Here is a 17,320-nt window from a genome sequence, read left to right on the forward strand (position 1 = left end):
ACATGCAAAGCTATCAAGTCAAGTCAAGTCAAGAGTTTTAATTGTCACGGCATACAGGTATACAATGAAATGCGGGTGGTCTTGCCCGCAACGATGTGCAATACAGTGGTACATATAATAGAATCAAAAGAAGAAACAACATTGTGCAGTAACAGATAGCAGGTAACATGGAGTGACATCTCGGTATCTGTACATAGTTATTTACAGCGCATGTGTGACATGCTAGTTAGCTTTGGTAGTGCAATACACTGTTCCTGTTATTCTAATCTATGACCAGCAGAAGAATCTCTCTGTGCAACAGGAAACACATTACTGTTGCAACTATGGCTGCAACAATAGCAGAAAGACAGCTGGACTGGCCATCGCAGCCTGTTTCCTATAATGGGTCATACATGGTTTGTCCTGTCGGGTGACTGACTGAGATATTTTTTTTTAACAGCCGAATGACTATCATACCTTGCCATACCAAAACGACACCCCTGTCTCTATGATTCAACTTTAGAGTGCCATACCAGAGGCGGAGAGGACCCCTATATTCCAGTGACAGTCTCCTTGGCCATACAGCTTGATGGGAAATTGTAGCCAAAGCAAGAGGGCAGTTCTCCCTCTCTCTAGTCTACCACCAGAGAGAGAGAGAGAGAGAGAGAGAGAGAGAGAGAGAGAGAGAGAGAGAGAGAGAGAGAGAGAGCGAGAGAGTGTAAAGAGAGGGCGGGGGGAGGGGAGGGGTTAAGGGGAGAGAGAGGGGAACCTAGGCAACCAATACATTTACGAGCAGAGACTCAGAAGCACATAATACATTTTACACTCCACACTGGGGGCAGAGCGCACAGCGAGATTCTCCCTTACTCACTCTCTCTCACTCTTACACACACACCCACACACCCCGTATCCACACACACAGGGCTTAATTGACAATTGGCGCCCGTCTCTGAAAAGTGTGACTACACCTGGGAAAGTAAACGGGACAAAAACAACTTGTGGTTTCAGGAGAGAAGGGGGATCTGTACCGAGAAGAGGAACCGTAACAGACGGGAGACTGTCGGCCGCTGCTCACCGTATTTCCGAACACTTGGATACACGTACACACCGGGTGAGTGGTGGTCCTCCTAACTCCACAGGGTGATTGCAAATCTATTTATACGACCTGTGGCTTTGGAACTATGTTGGCGGGACGATTCACTTACTTTCACCGGGTTCGGGTTCTAGATTCAGCTGCTGCCTGCTGGGGGGCAGGGATAGGGGGGGGGGCGGTTCTTCCATGCTTGTTCTCGTTGAGATTCAGGTGTGCCCTGGTTAGTGTGATGGTCGCCATGGTTAAGTGACGAGTGTAAATAGTGGAACCTGTTTGAAAAACATGGAGGTTTGATGACACCCTGGCTACTGCGGTGTCACACCTTCCTGGCAATGCTATAAACAAACGACATTTGTTATGGGAATATTCCATTAAAGTAAACACACACATGTAAGAGTACAGTTATTGAGCCATAATTACAAAAAAACAACTTTATTATTACTATAATTGTATATGGTTCATGATCATGAACAATACTTATTCAAAATGTTCTTATCATAGATATATGAGAGGAGACACTTATAAGCAATGAAATTAATAACAAAGTATATCACATCATGAGTCTGTTGTCCTGTGTTGACAAAGGGATAAGAGTGTTGAACCGTTTGGTTGGCAGTGAGAACCTGTCAAACAGCATGCTGATCAGTCTCCACAGGCCTCATTCCCACTATGATCTCCTGATTTTCAAGTCAGCCATACTGCGGTTACAAAAGCTGTCTGGGTAATTCACCGTTCCAATCTGGATCCGTGGAGATGGGTTTGATGAGTGTGATGTAAGGAGTGTACGAATAAACCCAAACAAAATGCACGTAATGAGAGAAATACATTTTGATAATAACATGAATAGAAAATCATTTTAAAAAAACATTTTTTTATTATAACAATATGAGACACGTCTTTGACGTTGAATACTGGAGTTTAACGGATGTATTAGTCCTGATAGAATGTTGTCTGGGTAACCGTAGCCACATCTAGTCCCCTAAACCTGTCAAACAGACATCCAGGCCTCCCCACTGTTGATCCAACAGTTCCATATATAAACGGTAGACCTATAGTTTTAATATTCATATAAACATGTCGTCATATTATGTTACCACACCGCTCGTCCCAGCATATTTCTAAATGCTGAGCTAGACCCAGCCCATCCCCACGGCCGCCTATACTTTTACAGCACGTATTGATCTCATGCTGTTTTTACGTGTGCTATTGAGTGCCATGTCTGATGAATTAGTGTGATGCAATTACTCGTTCCTCCGTCATTCTAGGCCAAGCACTTCCGAGCACATTGGACGACGAAGGAAAGGGTTCAGTCCTTAGAGTTATGACGTGTGGCGACCTGGGGTCACCACTGGGGACCCCCCCCCCTGGTAGAGCCCGGGGAGGGGTCCCCGGTGGTAGAGCCCAGGGTCCTGGAAGCAGCACCCCCATAGCTCACTTTCCACTGGAGGTCCGTTGGTGAACAGCAGAAGGTTGTCAGGGCATTTACCGCTCCCACTGCCAACAACATTGATAAGAACACATAGCACAGCAAGAGAATGGCATTGATCCTACAGGGAACAGTCGTATCTACAGTATACTGGTGAACTAACAACATATCGCTCCTGACAACAGTCGAGTAATCGGTCTAGTCCATCTGGAAAGCGGTAACTGGGCTGCTATGCACCTAAGGAAAACATAGTATTGTCAAGAAGACTACAGCTACTGTACAAGAATGTGCTGAGAACTGAAAGACCTCTGACCACCACAGATTAAGGTAAACACGGAGAGGAGAAACAGGATATCATGGGGAATATGAAATATAACGCTCATTTCCACTCTCATTATCAGACCGAGAGAAAGACAGCCATTCTGAGCCAGTGACCCCATTAGACACAGGCCGGCTAATGATGTTTAAAGAGCTCTCGGGGCGCACTGGGAGTCCCAGGCCCCAGGCCCATCATGATCCCCCCTTGGTTTCACCCCGGGCCCGGGCGGAAGCAGCTATTATCATCCTGCATTGTGCTCCGGAGCTATTCTGATGCCCTCCATTGTGTCCACCCGCTTTCCACGGCTCTCAGCGATTTCAGTGGGTCTGCACCTTAAACCCCTCCATTATGGACAAGCCCACACCGCCACATTTGCTGTGTCGGCTTTTGCATTCAGTGCCCCTCGCAACCCCCCCCCCCCCCCCCCCCCCCCCCAACTTTTGACTTCTCAGCTAATGTTACCACTAGCAGAGTGGCTACTGTTGCCATACAAGTGGGTGAAGCCTAAGTCAAAGTTCAGTTACAAACCCTGCAGCAGTCCCCGTTTTTACATGCATTCTATTCTAGATTACTGCTGACTACACTGCCACTGCTGCTCCACCCTAAGAAGGAATGTTTGGAATGGCTACCAGTGTATACAGCAGCTATATGGCTACTCATAAAGCATTATTAGTGCATACAGTGAAATGATTGGATTTTACGTTGTTAAGAGCATGTGCTTGACCTTTTATTGTGTAGAATTTGACTACTAAGTTCCATTGCAAGAATTTTTTCTTTTCTTTTAAGTGCTTGGATAGCACTAACGAATAATGAATGAATGAATGAATGAAAACTTTATTTAACAGATTGCAGAATGGGTACAATACAGTACGGCTCAATACATACAATTGTTAAGGGGATGCAGACCTGAGAAAGACGTTTGTCTTGTTTCCATCAGGGTCCCCCATTTTCAATTCATATAGACATTTATGACATACACAACATACATGACATTTATGGCATAGGGACATATAGGTATTTAGTACTGATACAGGCAATACAGTACTGAGCAGGCAATCTGTTTATGGCAAAAGGCTACATATTATGATCTCATCCAGAAAACCTATTTCCTTCACAAACATTGCAACTTGGATTTACACAGCATATCATCTGTTTGTTAAAAGGCATTAGTCACTATGACACAAAAAACAACAACAATATCATTCAAAGGTAAATTTACTTCCAGGAGAAAAAAACAAGTATCTTTAAAAGACTAATTTACACATTTTAAGCAAAGGTTTTATCAAACAAGCCATGGAAAAACAAAATGTGTATTTTTTCAACACCATCTCATCCTCCCATGGGTACAAGTTTCAGTCTTATAATTTACTTATCTCAAACCTTTCTTGATCCTCTAGTCACAACTGTTGCTTCATCAACTAAATAGGGCTGGGTTTGAGATGGGTCAATTGATGCAGTCTTGACTCCACATCCCCATCACGACGGTAAACATGTGTTCTTTGTTCCATTTCAGAGCTACGGGACCACAGGCCAACGGGAGCAGGCTGAGCCCCCTACCACAATGCTGTCGGAAGTGGATTCAGCATTGACAGGAGCGTGAGTGACTCCGCTGCGATGGGAGATGGATTCCGGTGAGCCGACCCCACCCGACGCCCCGTGTCTTCGGCTGCATGTGGAAAACCTAGGATGGAACGCTCACCAAGCCCTGCTCTAAGTCACCGGAACACCTTCCTCCACATCACCCCCAGAACCTGACGGAACCCCCCCCCCCCCCCCCCCCCCACACACACACCAGCCAGAAGAGAGAGCGGGTGAGAAGATTCCAGGATGTTTGTGAATTTTCGTCGCATACGCAAGTGCCAGTGTGTGCAGCTGATGACCACCTGCCTGGTGCTGTCGGTGGTGATGGTCTGCTGGGAGCAGCTGGACAACAGTGTGGTGAGCCACGTCAAGTCCTACTCCTACCGCTACCTGGTCAACCGCTTCACCTTCATCAACAAGAGCTTCACCATTCCACGTGAGGAGGCCCAGAGCTTCAGCAACTTCCCTTACCTGCTGAACCACCCGGACAAGTGCTCCGGCCAGGACGTCCTCCTCCTGCTCTTTGTCAAAACCTCCCCGGAGAACACGGAGAGGCGGAGGGCCATCCGGTCCACCTGGGGCAACGAGACGTACATCCGCAGCGCCCTGGGAGTAACGGTGAAGGTGGTGTTCGCCTTAGGGGCCCCCCGGATGGAGCCTCGTGAGCCGGCGTGGAGTAAGAGGAGCGGGTCGGGCCTCCAGGAGGAGCTCGTCCGCGAGGACCGTCTCCACGGCGACCTGGTCCAGCAGGACTTTTTGGATTCATTCCACAACCTGACCCTGAAGCTGATCCTGCAGTTCCGCTGGGCGCACGCCCACTGTGCCCACGCCCGCTTCCTCATGACGGCGGACGACGACATCTTCATCCACATGCCCAACCTGGCACGGTACCTGCGTCACATGGCCAAGAAGGGCGTCACAGACTTCTGGATCGGCCGCGTGCACAGAGGGGCGCCACCCATCCGACGCAAGGACAGCAAGTACTATGTGCCCTTCGAGATGTACCAGTGGTCGTCGTATCCCGACTACACGGCCGGGGCGGGGTACGTGGTCTCCAGGGACGTGGCGGAGAAAATCTACCAAGCCACGCTGACGCTCAACGCGTCCATCTACATAGACGACGTGTTCATGGGCATCTGTGCCAGCGCCATGGGCGTCTCCCCGCAGGAGCACGTCTTCTTCTCGGGGGAGGGCAAGGCGCCCTACCACCTGTGCATCTACGACGAGATGATGACCTCGCATGGTCACGTGGAGGACATCCGTGACCTTTGGAAGGCGGCGACGCACCCCCGGGTCAAGAGGAGGACGTCTGGACTCATAGGGAAGCTCTACTGCGCAGTGGTGAAGCTGGCCCTCCTTTGTAAACCCTACCATTTTAACACCTACCCCTGCAAGGCAGCCTTTTCGTAGTACCGTTACAATACAACTATACAAGGTTAGGTTATGTGTGCTTGTGTGTTTGCATGTGTACATGTGAGTGTATGTAAAGGAGAGAGAGAGGTCCAAAATGAAATTGGAATCATTACTGCATACCTCACTGCTTTCAGTCTGCCTCCCAATCAACTGAAAGGTTGGCGCCGGCTTGTGTTCAGTGTTTCTGAAGTAAGGGAGACGGATGACTCATGCTGCTGCTGAGATTACAGCGGCCAGACCAATAGCCCGGCGGTAGTCCTGGTCTTGATAGCTTTATGATGTATTGAGATGATCTCCCAGGGGACATTAGAGACCGAATGTGATGAGCAACAGGCGCTTCCTAAAGAGACGCTGTCCAGACCGTATGTGATTGAGAGAATGTTTTCCCCCGGCCTTGGAATGGCTTTCTGTTCCACTGTTGTGATTCACAAAAGGGTTGTCATTGTCGAGGGACTGTCTAGCTGTAGCTTACCCTAGGGTGAAGTGTTGGCGAGGGACTGTCTAGCTGTAGCTTACCCTAGGGTGAAGTGTTGGCGAGGGACTGTCTAGCTGTAGCTTACCCTAGGGTGAAGTGTTGGCGAGGGACTGTCTAGCTGTAGCTTACCCTAGGGTGAAGTGTTGTCGAGAGACTGTCTAGCTGTAGCTTACTCTAGGGTGAAGTGTTGTCGAGAGACTGTCTAGCTGTAGCTTACCCTTGGATGAAGCGTAGTCGAGGGACTGTCTAGCTGTAGCTTACTCTTGGATGAAGCGTAGTCAGGGGACTGTCTAGCTCAGGGGACTGTCTAGCTCAGGGGTTCTCAAACTTTTATACCGCGACCCCATTTTATTTAGGATTTCTTTTGGGGACCCCACCATTTTCTTCCTTGCCAATGCGCGACCGCACTGTCACCTACCTGCGACCTCAATTGGGTCACGACCCGTAGTTTGAGAACCACTGGTCTGTCTAGCTATAGCTTACCCTAGGGTGAAGTGTTGTCGAGAGACTGTCTAGCTATAGCTTACTCTAGGGTGAAGTGTTGTCGAGAGACTGTCTAGCTGTAGCTTACCCTTGGATGAAGCGTAGTCGAGGGACTGTCTAGCTGTAGCTTACCCTTGGATGAAGCGTAGTCGAGGGACTGTCTAGCTGTAGCTTACTCTTGGATGAAGCGTAGTCAGGGGACTGTCTAGCTCAGGGGACTGTCTAGCTCAGGGGTTCTCAAACTTTTATACCGCGACCCCATTTTATTTAGGATTTCTTTTGGGGACCCCACCATTTTCTTCCTTGCCAATGCGCGACCGCACTGTCACCTACCTGCGACCTCAATTGGGTCACGACCCGTAGTTTGAGAACCACTGGTCTGTCTAGCTATAGCTTACCCTTGGATGAAGTGTTGTCGAGGGACTGTCTAGATGTAGCTTACCCTTGGATGAAGTGTTGTCGAGGGACTGTCTAGCTATAGCTTACCCTTGGATGAAGTGTTGTCGAGGGACTGTCTAGCTATAGCTTACCCTTGGATGAAGTGTGGGACGACCACTCTCACCAATCTGCAGTGGTGAGTGACCATATAAAAATTGCACAATAGCAATTAGCAAAACATCTCAACATTTCCTTTTATTTATTTTGTGTGTGTTTATTTTTAACATTGATGGACCATTATTAATCCTGTGGCCCTAAGATATTGTCTCAGGAGTAACGGTACATTTGTGTGACACATTATTGGTGACGCATATGCCAGAAAAGTGTTGGTGCCAAAAATGTCTACATGTAATGAAGTGCAAAATTCCACACCTTGATACCAAGTCTAGTCAATTTACTTATATTATGGGCAAGACATAACATTCAATGGCTATTCCACCAAAGGAATGCTGCTGTAATTGCTGTCGAAATGTTAAATGTGCAAATTTATAAATGTTTTTGTTATAGAGTAAATTATTTTGTAATTGGAACTGGGAAAAAAAGCACATGTTTTGAGTCTATGATATGACCACTCCACTATATGACTCATAACAGCCCTCTATCTAAAGGGGTTGTGGCACTGAGATATGGACCCAAACTTGACAACCTCCAGTAATGCAGTTGTTACTTCCTGGAACTATTGTTTTTGTACAATACTTAAGTTATATTTAATGCCAGGAAACAATATTATGATCATTGTATCAGGAAGCATGATTTCAGTGGCACAGATCTTTTACATATAGAGTTCGAACTAAATTCAGTGTCATTACTATGGAAATAACAGCCTTATTACATTGGCACAAGAGCGACTTCATGTGCAGTGTGACCGAAACATATGATGTAATGCCCCTAATAAATCCGCTGTCCTATAAATTAAAGATTTAAAGATACCCAGACATTTTGGAGCATGTCTTTTTGAATTTCTTTGAGATCCTTTTACTCAAAACACTTTCCAACAACTGCAAAACGTAGTGTTCAGAACGTACACTGTGTTCACACTGAGGAATTCTCAACATGCTCGGGGCACATTTCCTGATATGGAATGTTTACAAACTGATCTGATATTCTAATCATCCTGAGTCATATATGACTCAACAGCCATGACTGTGGAACTGCTTTCATCCAACGCTGCATTCCTTTGTGGATGGGAGTGGTGTCTTTCAGCTTGGCAATGCCACTATATGCCTGAATTTCCCCAAGGGGATCAATAAAGGAATATCTTATCTTATCTTATATAGCATAGCATTCACTCAACCAAAGAGCAATACACAATAGCCACATGTAGGGCTGTACCCGACTCACAATTTTCTTAGTCAAATCAGATTAGGCAGGTCAATATGATGATTTGACGATTCGTTTTATGTATGAAAAAAAAGTGTTTTTGAATTGAACACTTTCTGACTAAATACATTTGCATGCATAGTCAAGTGCAACAGAGTCATATGAAACTTTCTTTTGAACCTTTAAAATCAATAAATCTGTTAAGACAGCTGCACATGACGCCAGATGGCTGATGTGAATTGCTGATAATGCATTAGCCTGTGTGTGGATTTGTCTGAAACATGTGTTGAAAAAATAATGATACTGTACTAGGGTTGCCGTGGTGATTTCCCATGACTAATAAACTCATGACTGCACCGGTATTACTGGTGACAAATGGAGTAGTATCCATTTGTTGGACAGACAGAGTTGACATTAGGCTCTAATTAAAAAATAAACCAACAGACCGAAAGTAAAGTTAACCTTCTTTAAATGTTCTAGCTCAATGTAGCTGTTATTTAGCGCATCGTACAAACATACTGTTGCTGGTCTGGACTGGTCATTTGGGCTCCTCTCCAGTCAAGCGTTCACTGCTGCTGGGTTTAACCCTTTCACTACCACACTACAGAAGGTTAACCTTCTGTAGTGTGGTAGTGAAAGGGTTAACACTTTGTCGTATGGCAGTGAAAGGGTTAACCATTTGGTAGTGAAGGGGTTAACACTTTGTCGTGTGGTAGTGAAAGGGTTAACCTTCTGTATTGTCGCAGTGAAAGGGTTAACCATTTGGTAGTGAAAGGTTTAAAGCCGAGAAATTGCAGAATCCTCTGCCATCATTGTGTAACATTGTGTATTTAAGCATTACATCACGCGGCGGAGTGTGTTATAGAAATTAGATCACGCCTATGGGTGGTTGTTGCCTCCGTGTCTAGAAGCAGCTGGGAGGTGCGGTGCTTCAAAGCATGCCATCTAACAAAACCAATTACATAATCCAACATTGTGTAAACAACTAACATATTCCAGTTAACGATACATTTTTTTAATTATTCGTTACGAATATATCCATACTTCCATTGTGTCCGGGACATCCAGTGAAATCGCTTCGTGCGACAGTGTCCTTTTGCAGAGGCAGGTTGCTACAAAGCATGCCATCTAACAGTGAAGTTACCGGTTGTTATTTGATTGATTGATTGAAAATTGTATTACCAGATTGCAGAATGGGTACAATACAGTACGGCTCAATACACACAATTGTTAAGGGGATGCAGACCAGACAAAGACTTTCGTCTTGTTTACATCAGGGTCCCCCATTTTCAATGCATCATAACATATATGACATACAGATAGACAGTGCTACATCTATACATAGGTTGCTACAAAGCATGCCATCTAACAGTGAAGTTAGCGGTTGTTATTTGATTGATTGAAATTTTTATCTACAACGAATGCCATCTAACAACACACTTCCCGCGATTTATATTTTGTTTCACAATGTGTCATGACCAACCAATTACATAATCCAACATTGTGTAAGCAACTAACACATTCCACGTGACTTTATAGTTTTTGAATGAGTCGTTATGACGCTATCAATACATCCAGTGATTTGGAATAAAAGTAATTCGGTTGTGGGCGGGTTCTGGGATCACGTGGAGTGTGTTATGAGAAATAACAACATCTGAAAGAAGTGTTTCAGCCAATCAGAATCAAGAAATTTGCATGCCATTGTATAAATATATATATCAATGGCGGTTTGACTTAAAGAATCTCACTCGACTGAGGGGTCTCTGACTCATCATTTGAATCCTAGACTTTCAGGGGACAGCCACAGGCTAAGGCCTTCATAAATAAATTGTGAATTTTTTTGAAAACACATCTGAGTTTTCTTTTCACCACCATGGCTGGAGAGATAGAATGCTCAGGTAATGTGTCAGCGGTGATCACCTCGGACATTGCCCTCGGGGAGATGTGTAGGTCTACCTACTAAAATGGGGGACCCTGATGTAAACAAGACGAAAGTCTTTCTCTGGTCTGCATCCCCTTAACAATTGTGTTTATTGAGCTGTACTGTATTGTACCCATTCTGCAATCTGTTAATAAAGTTTTCAATCAATCAATCAAACCCCAACACAATGCCAGACAAAGCACAACACATCACTACAAAGCCCACACCATTGGCTATAGTCTTAGATGGTTTAGTTGGTTGTCTTTATGTTGTCTTAATTTTATCCATACCCTATAGAGATTGCAAGCAGCTATTCACCAGAAGAATGTACAGATGTATTTGGCCAACACCAACTCAAGTCTAAGAAACCAAATGCCATATATAGCGACTACAATCTTTAAGCCTTCCATGTGTTTCCACTTCTCCATAGCAACAGGATGCTGAGCGGCTCCAGGCTGGGTGAGTCACACACAAGCTTCACCGGCAGTCCTGAATGCTCTCAACAATAGCCTTTCCATCTTCGCATGACTATTGGGGCAAGAATATACAGTCTCCTGCCAACTAATGCATTATCAAAACGTAGCCTGTAATGCTGAAACACGTCACCAAAGGTACATATGGCAGCACTGGACAGACTCACCAGACCGAGTGGACGATCTAGCGGCTCTCAACCTTTTTGGTTCGTAGCCCAAAAAACAGGGATGCCTGTTTGCTACCCCCCCCCCCAACATGGTCAAGCATAGACAGAATGGTGAACATTGATACTAAAGGACGTTTTCTATTTCCCCACGTCAGGGTATTTAGCGTAATAAATATAGAATATAGTAATTTCACGAGAAGAAAGCATATATACCAAAGACTATAAAGATGATAGTGTATTTGTATATCTTTTCACAACCCCCCCCCCCCCCAAATCACCAGATAGGGATAGGCATCTGGCACATTGCTGTGGCATGGCGTCACGCGTGCCTCCGAGAGCTTCTGCTGAGATGGTAATAACTGTGGCTGGCTGGGAGCAGCTGGTCCTGTGTCGATGGATTTAACTAGCTTCTTAAAGGAACACGCCAACATTTGGGGAAATTAGTGTATCGTCTTCTCCAGAGAGAGACAATAAGATAGATACTAGTTTTCTCTGTGCGTTCAGTAGAAAGCTATCTGGCTGCACGTTAGCCTAGCTTAGCACAATGAATGGAAGTTAGCCGGTAATGATTGATTGATTGATTGATTGATTGATTGATTGATTGAAAAGTTTATTAACAGATTGCAGAATGGGTACAGTACAGTACAGCTCAATACATACAATTGTTAAGGGGATGCAGACCAGAGAAAGACTTTCGTCTTGTTTACATCAGGGTCCCCCATTTTCAATTCATCATAACATATATGACATACATGACATACAGATAGACAGTACTGCTACATCTATACATTTATGACATATCAGATTTGCAAATACAGTACTGTTTGTGATACAAAAAGTGTCCAGAAAAATGGCCGGTTAGCCTAGGCAGTAGGCATTGTCCAACTAACACCTCTCCCGAAGGCTACCCGTACATGTCCGCTTCCATTCATTGTGCTAAGCTAGGCTGACATGCAGCCAGATAGCTTTCTACTGAACGCACAGAGAGGAAACTGGTATGTATCTTCTTGTCTCTCTCTGGAGAAGACGGTAAGCTAATTTCCCCAAATGTTGGCGTGTTCCTTTAACTTCAGACATTCACATTGGTTTAAAGAAATAAAGAAATAAACAGTGCACCGTTTTAAGTACCAAAAAGAGCTTTGGATTCAAATAGAAATACACGATTAATAGTTCATATCCATTACAATATGTTTGCCCATATGAACCGATACTCTCTCCCTGTTTCACCTCAAGCTATTGTCTGTATATGTTCAGGTGTCTATATGTAATCATGGCACCTCAGACTGAAATCGGAGCACATATGGTCAGGATTAGCTGTTCTCTAAACAGCTGCTCTGTTTCCAAGGCAATCTTGCAAAAAAGAATAATTCACACAAATGATTTAGAAGGGGGCAAAACAGGCCCAGTAGGCTACATCCAATTCTCTCCAGGTTGCTTCAGTTTACCCCAAAGAACTATATAAAACCGGTTTAACCATGATTTGGTAGCCTGTTGAGACCTGCTATTCAGGATATCAAAAACACACCACTTCAGTAAGTAGGTTTAAAGGAACACGCCAACATTATGGGAAATGCGCTTACCGTCTTCTCCAGAGTCGGACAAGATAGATACCAATTTCCTCTGTGTGTTCAGTATAAAGCTATCCAGCTGCATGCTAGCCTAGCTTAGCGCAAATTAATGGAAGCGGATGTAGACCACTAGCCTAGCTTAAAACTCCGGTAAGAGGTGTTTTTGGCCAACAGCTAGGCTAGTGGTCCGTATCCACTTCCATTCATTTGTGCTAAGCTAGGCTAGCTTGCAGCCGGGTATCTTTCTACTGAACAGAGAGGAAATCCATCTTCTTGTCTGACACTGGAGAAGACGCTAAGCGCATTTCCCATAATGTCAGCGTGTTCCGCCGATAGAGGTGTTCCAGCGTTCCAACAGTTTCTCAGTTTAAAATTCCAGAAATGCCACTTCACCGGAGAGAACCGGGTCACGGAAAAGCCAGGCGCTCTCTGAAGTCAACAGAACATGTCCAACGAGTTAACTGATTTCCCTCCTCTCATCCCTTCCCGGGTGGCGGCTTCGCAGAATAATTGCATTGACTTCTTGCGAATGTGGAGGTCAAAGAACAAAGTTGATGTGCTAAATATAAATTCACACACTATATCATGGCCAATTACACATCTGCCGAGCACTGTACCCCTGAGGCGTACTATAATTGTGACTAACCGAGCCGGCCTGCCACCAACCCACCTACACGCGGTGCAGGCAACGAATGAGACATTAGAGTGTAGAGAAAATCTATCTTCAAATCTACAGTATGTCCACAAACAGCAGAGACCGTAGTTCTGCTGGTTCACGTGTTTTAAACATGTGACATGTGTTTGCGAAAGGTAGAGGTTTGTATTGATTAGACATCTTGAAGACTCCCCACCCTGTTCCTGCCAACCACATCCAGCTGTTGCCACAGAAATCACAAGTGGAGATTGTGCTTCAGTTTACAACAGTATTCTATCGCTCTTGTTGTCACTTAAAGAACCGGTACAATGACAATAATGTGTTTTTCAAGACAGCTTCCCGTAATAGATTGCATTAAAAAAAATTCCCTGCATCATAATTACATAATCTACATAACTGACTCCGTCAGTTGTCACTCATGGTAAATGATATCAGCGAGCTAGTTGAAAAACAAGTTTGCTTACAAGTCTGGTAATATTAGTGGTTCAAAAACATCCAGAGCAACCGTGACTATTGATTTGTCACACTCCTACACAGAGCTGCCTTCACGCCTGTACGTCAAACAGCTCTGCTCCAAGTGTTTTATCACTGTAACAAAAACTGACCTCCCAAATTAGTTTGAAAGGAAATGTGCTAATAACTTTCAATTGCATGTAGCATCACAAATAACCAAATATTAAGCTTGTCTGAACATTTACGAGTGATGTAGTTACCAGAAAAGTTTACTTTTCTGCGTAAGGAACCCATGCATTTATGGATGCGTTCATCATCCATGAAGACAGTGAATAAACGGAGGCTGCACATGCGCCTTGAAGTGAAATTATTTCAACTCATTCTCACTTCTTATTTATAAAGTAGACTAAAAAGGATAGGAACAATTCATATTATATTATTTATTCAATATGTTATAGGGAAAAAATGCAAGTATAAGTACAACCGGTTAGTTTACTGCCTCTTTGGACAGAGATGTCCAGATATTGACAGTGGAATGTCATCCAACTCTCCTTAGGTTCAGGTTAAGCCAGTGTTAGCCAATGTTAATCTCCAATCACACTGGTCCCATGAATTATTTTACATTCACAAGCCCTCGGTCGCTCCCTACTTTGCTGTTACTTTCACGTGCAACGGTGACGGCATGGTGGTGTAGTGGATAACACTGTCGCCTCACAGCAAGAAGGTCCAGGGTTCGATTCCCGCTTGGGGACCAGGTTTCCATGATGCCAGGTACCCAGGTGGGGTATCTCCCAGGCCTTTCTGTGTGGAGTTTGCACGTTCTCCCCGTGATGAAAGTGCGCACATCAGCATACAACACCGGGCTGGTGACAGGCAACATGGAAGAACACAAGATGGCAAGATACAACGTCAGGAGAGCAGTAATAGAGGCAAAACGGCGTTACAGGGATAAAGTTGAACTTCAGTTTGAACAGGCTGACTCTAGAGGCATGTGGCAGGGCCTCAGAACAATGACAGACTACAAAGGAACCCCCCTCAAACTGAACAGTGACATCTCCTTAGCAAATGATCTCAACTCCTTCTATGCGAGGTTTGAGGCTGTGAATAACAACACCAGCCTACAAACCACGGCAATGGGGGGGGGGGGGTCTGCTGATGGAGACTCAGTGTTCAGGGTAACAGAGCATGAGGTGAGACGGATCTTTAAAAAAGTGGATATCAGGAAGGCAGCAGGACCGGACGGCATCCCCGGCCGCGTCCTAAAAGTCTGTGCCGACCAACTGGCCCCGGTATTCACTGACATCTTCAACCTGTCCTTGGAACAGGCCGTCATCCCCACCTGTCTGAAGAAGTCCACCATCATCCCTGTACCCAAAAAATCTACGCCCGCTTGCCTCAACGACTACCGCCCTGTAGCCCTCACCTCCATAGCCATGAAGTGCTTTGAGAAGCTAGTGAAGGGCTACATCTGTTCCTCCCTCCCCATCAACCTGGACCCTCTGCAATTTGCATATCGCCCCAACAGGTCCACGGAGGACGCCATAGCCCATGTGCTGCACACAGCAGCATCACATCTGGACAAGAGGCAGGGGAACTATGTGAGAATGCTGTTCATCGACTACAGCTCAGCATTCAATACCATAGTCCCCTCCAAACTCATAGCCAAGCTCAGGGACCTGGGCTTGAACTATGACCTGTGCCAGTGGGTCCTGGACTTCCTGACGGGCAGACCCCAGGTGGTAAGAGCCGGCAACTGCACCTCCTCATCCATCACGCTCAACATAGGGGCCCCCCAGGGCTGTGTTCTGAGCCCCCTCCTCTACTCCCTGTACACACATGACTGCGTAGCACAGCGGAACAACAACACCATCATCAAATTTGCTGATGACACAGTAGTGGTGGGCCTGATCTCTGCCAACGACGAAAGGGCCTACCTGGAAGAGGTAGAGAACCTGTCACAGTGGTGTCAGGAGAACTGCCTCTCCCTGAACGTCAGCAAAACAAAAGAGATGATTGTGGACTTCAGGAGGTCGGGGGTCAAGGACTACAGCCCCCTCAGCATCGACGGGGCACCAGTTGAGAGAGTGAACAGTTTCAAGTACCTCGGAGCCCACATATCCGAGGACTTGACATGGACCACACACATTGACAGTGTTGTGAAGAAGGCACGACAACGCCTCTACTTCCTCAGGCGCCTAAGGAAGTTCCAAGTCAGTCAGAAGATCCTTAGGAACTTCTACTCATGTACAATAGAGAGCATCCTGACCGGCAACATCACCTCCTGGTTTGGGAATAGCACTGCACAAGACCGTAGCAGACTACAAAGAGTGACACGTTCAGCCGAACGCACAATTAGAGGGGGGCTTCCCACCCTCCAGAACATTTACAACAAGCGGTGCAAGGGGAAGGCTAAGAGAATTATTAAGGACTCGAGCCACCCGAACAACTGCCTCTTTGAACTGCTGCCGTCAGGCAAGCGATACCGGAGTCTTATGGCGAGCACAGAAAGACTCAGAAGGAGCTTCTATCCCCAGGCCATCAGGCTGCTAAACGAACAATAATCGCTAAACGAACAATAATCACTATGCAACAACCATCAAATGCACACAGCACACACACCCACACGCACACACTCACTCAAACAAACAACACACTGCAGCACCCACTCTCCACACTTTAGATCACACAAACACACTTACACTTTATATTTATTGATAAAGGATTTGCACTACAACTCGTACACCTACTGTGAATTGTACCTAAACTGCACCTCGTCCATTTATGCCTTGCACTATATAGTATTGTATATTAGTACACTGCACAGTATTGTATATTGTATGGTAACTACGTCTACGAACATTGTACATATGTCTAAACTGAACACTGTGACCTCTTTTTTTACTTCTAATTTTTACTATGTCTTTATTTCATACTTATCTTGTCATGCACAGTCTCTGGAGCGCAACAGTAAGAAGCATTTTGTACAAAAGTATTCTGTACTTCTGTATGACAACTATTAAAGAAAGAAACTTGAAACTCACAAGGGTTTCCCCCCCGATAAGATAAACCCAATGGAAAAACATGCACAACAACAGATAGCTAACGCTGTGGCGTCCTTGACGAAGACGGACAGGAGCACTTGGATTGGTCCCCTGGCACGGCTCACGTTGACGCCTGTCTGCTCCCGGCTGCCCTTGGGGGGGAAGGACGACAGGATGGGTTAATCGCAGAGACAAATCGCATCGGCGATCCTACAGAGACAATGCATGCTGCCTGTGTGTTCCGGTGTGTGTGTTGAGGATAATTGCATGCCAATTAAAGACCTCTGAGCAGGTCCTGCATTATTATTATTATTATACTGGTATAGATGACAGAAACTAAGAGTTGCTGATATTGCCAGTCTCAACAGACCCGGCCAGGCTATAGGGTCATAAATGGGCACAGCCAGTTTCATGGCAATCTGGATATTCTCTTGGAGATGTGGTGAGAACAGATACAAGGCAAAAACAATTCAGTACCTCTGATGAACACCCATATAACTCTGTTTTACATTTTT

At 45.4% G+C, this 17,320-nt stretch overlaps 1 protein-coding gene across 1 annotated transcript; it reads left to right on the forward strand.

Annotated features, from left to right (window-relative positions):
• Nucleotides 1-826: 826 nt before the first annotated feature.
• Nucleotides 827-8,731, forward strand: LOC311238727 (lactosylceramide 1,3-N-acetyl-beta-D-glucosaminyltransferase A-like). Its single transcript, XM_084326899.1, has 2 exons — nucleotides 827-1,090; nucleotides 4,331-8,731. The coding sequence occupies exon 2, from the start codon at nucleotides 4,645-4,647 to the stop codon at nucleotides 5,806-5,808; it is 1,164 nt and encodes a 387-aa protein (XP_084183025.1). The 5' UTR covers nucleotides 827-1,090; nucleotides 4,331-4,644; the 3' UTR covers nucleotides 5,809-8,731.
• Nucleotides 8,732-17,320: the final 8,589 nt, after the last annotated feature.

Source organism: Notolepis coatsorum, assembly GCF_963971535.1.
Source record: "Notolepis coatsorum genome assembly, chromosome: 13".
Classification (NCBI taxonomy): domain Eukaryota; kingdom Metazoa; phylum Chordata; class Actinopteri; order Aulopiformes; family Paralepididae; genus Notolepis; species Notolepis coatsorum.

Bases quoted from the DNA above. Each gene is read 5' to 3' on its own strand.
- LOC311238727 (XM_084326899.1), top strand. From the start codon at position 4,645: ATGTTTGTGAATTTTCGTCGCATACGCAAGTGCCAGTGTGTGCAGCTG.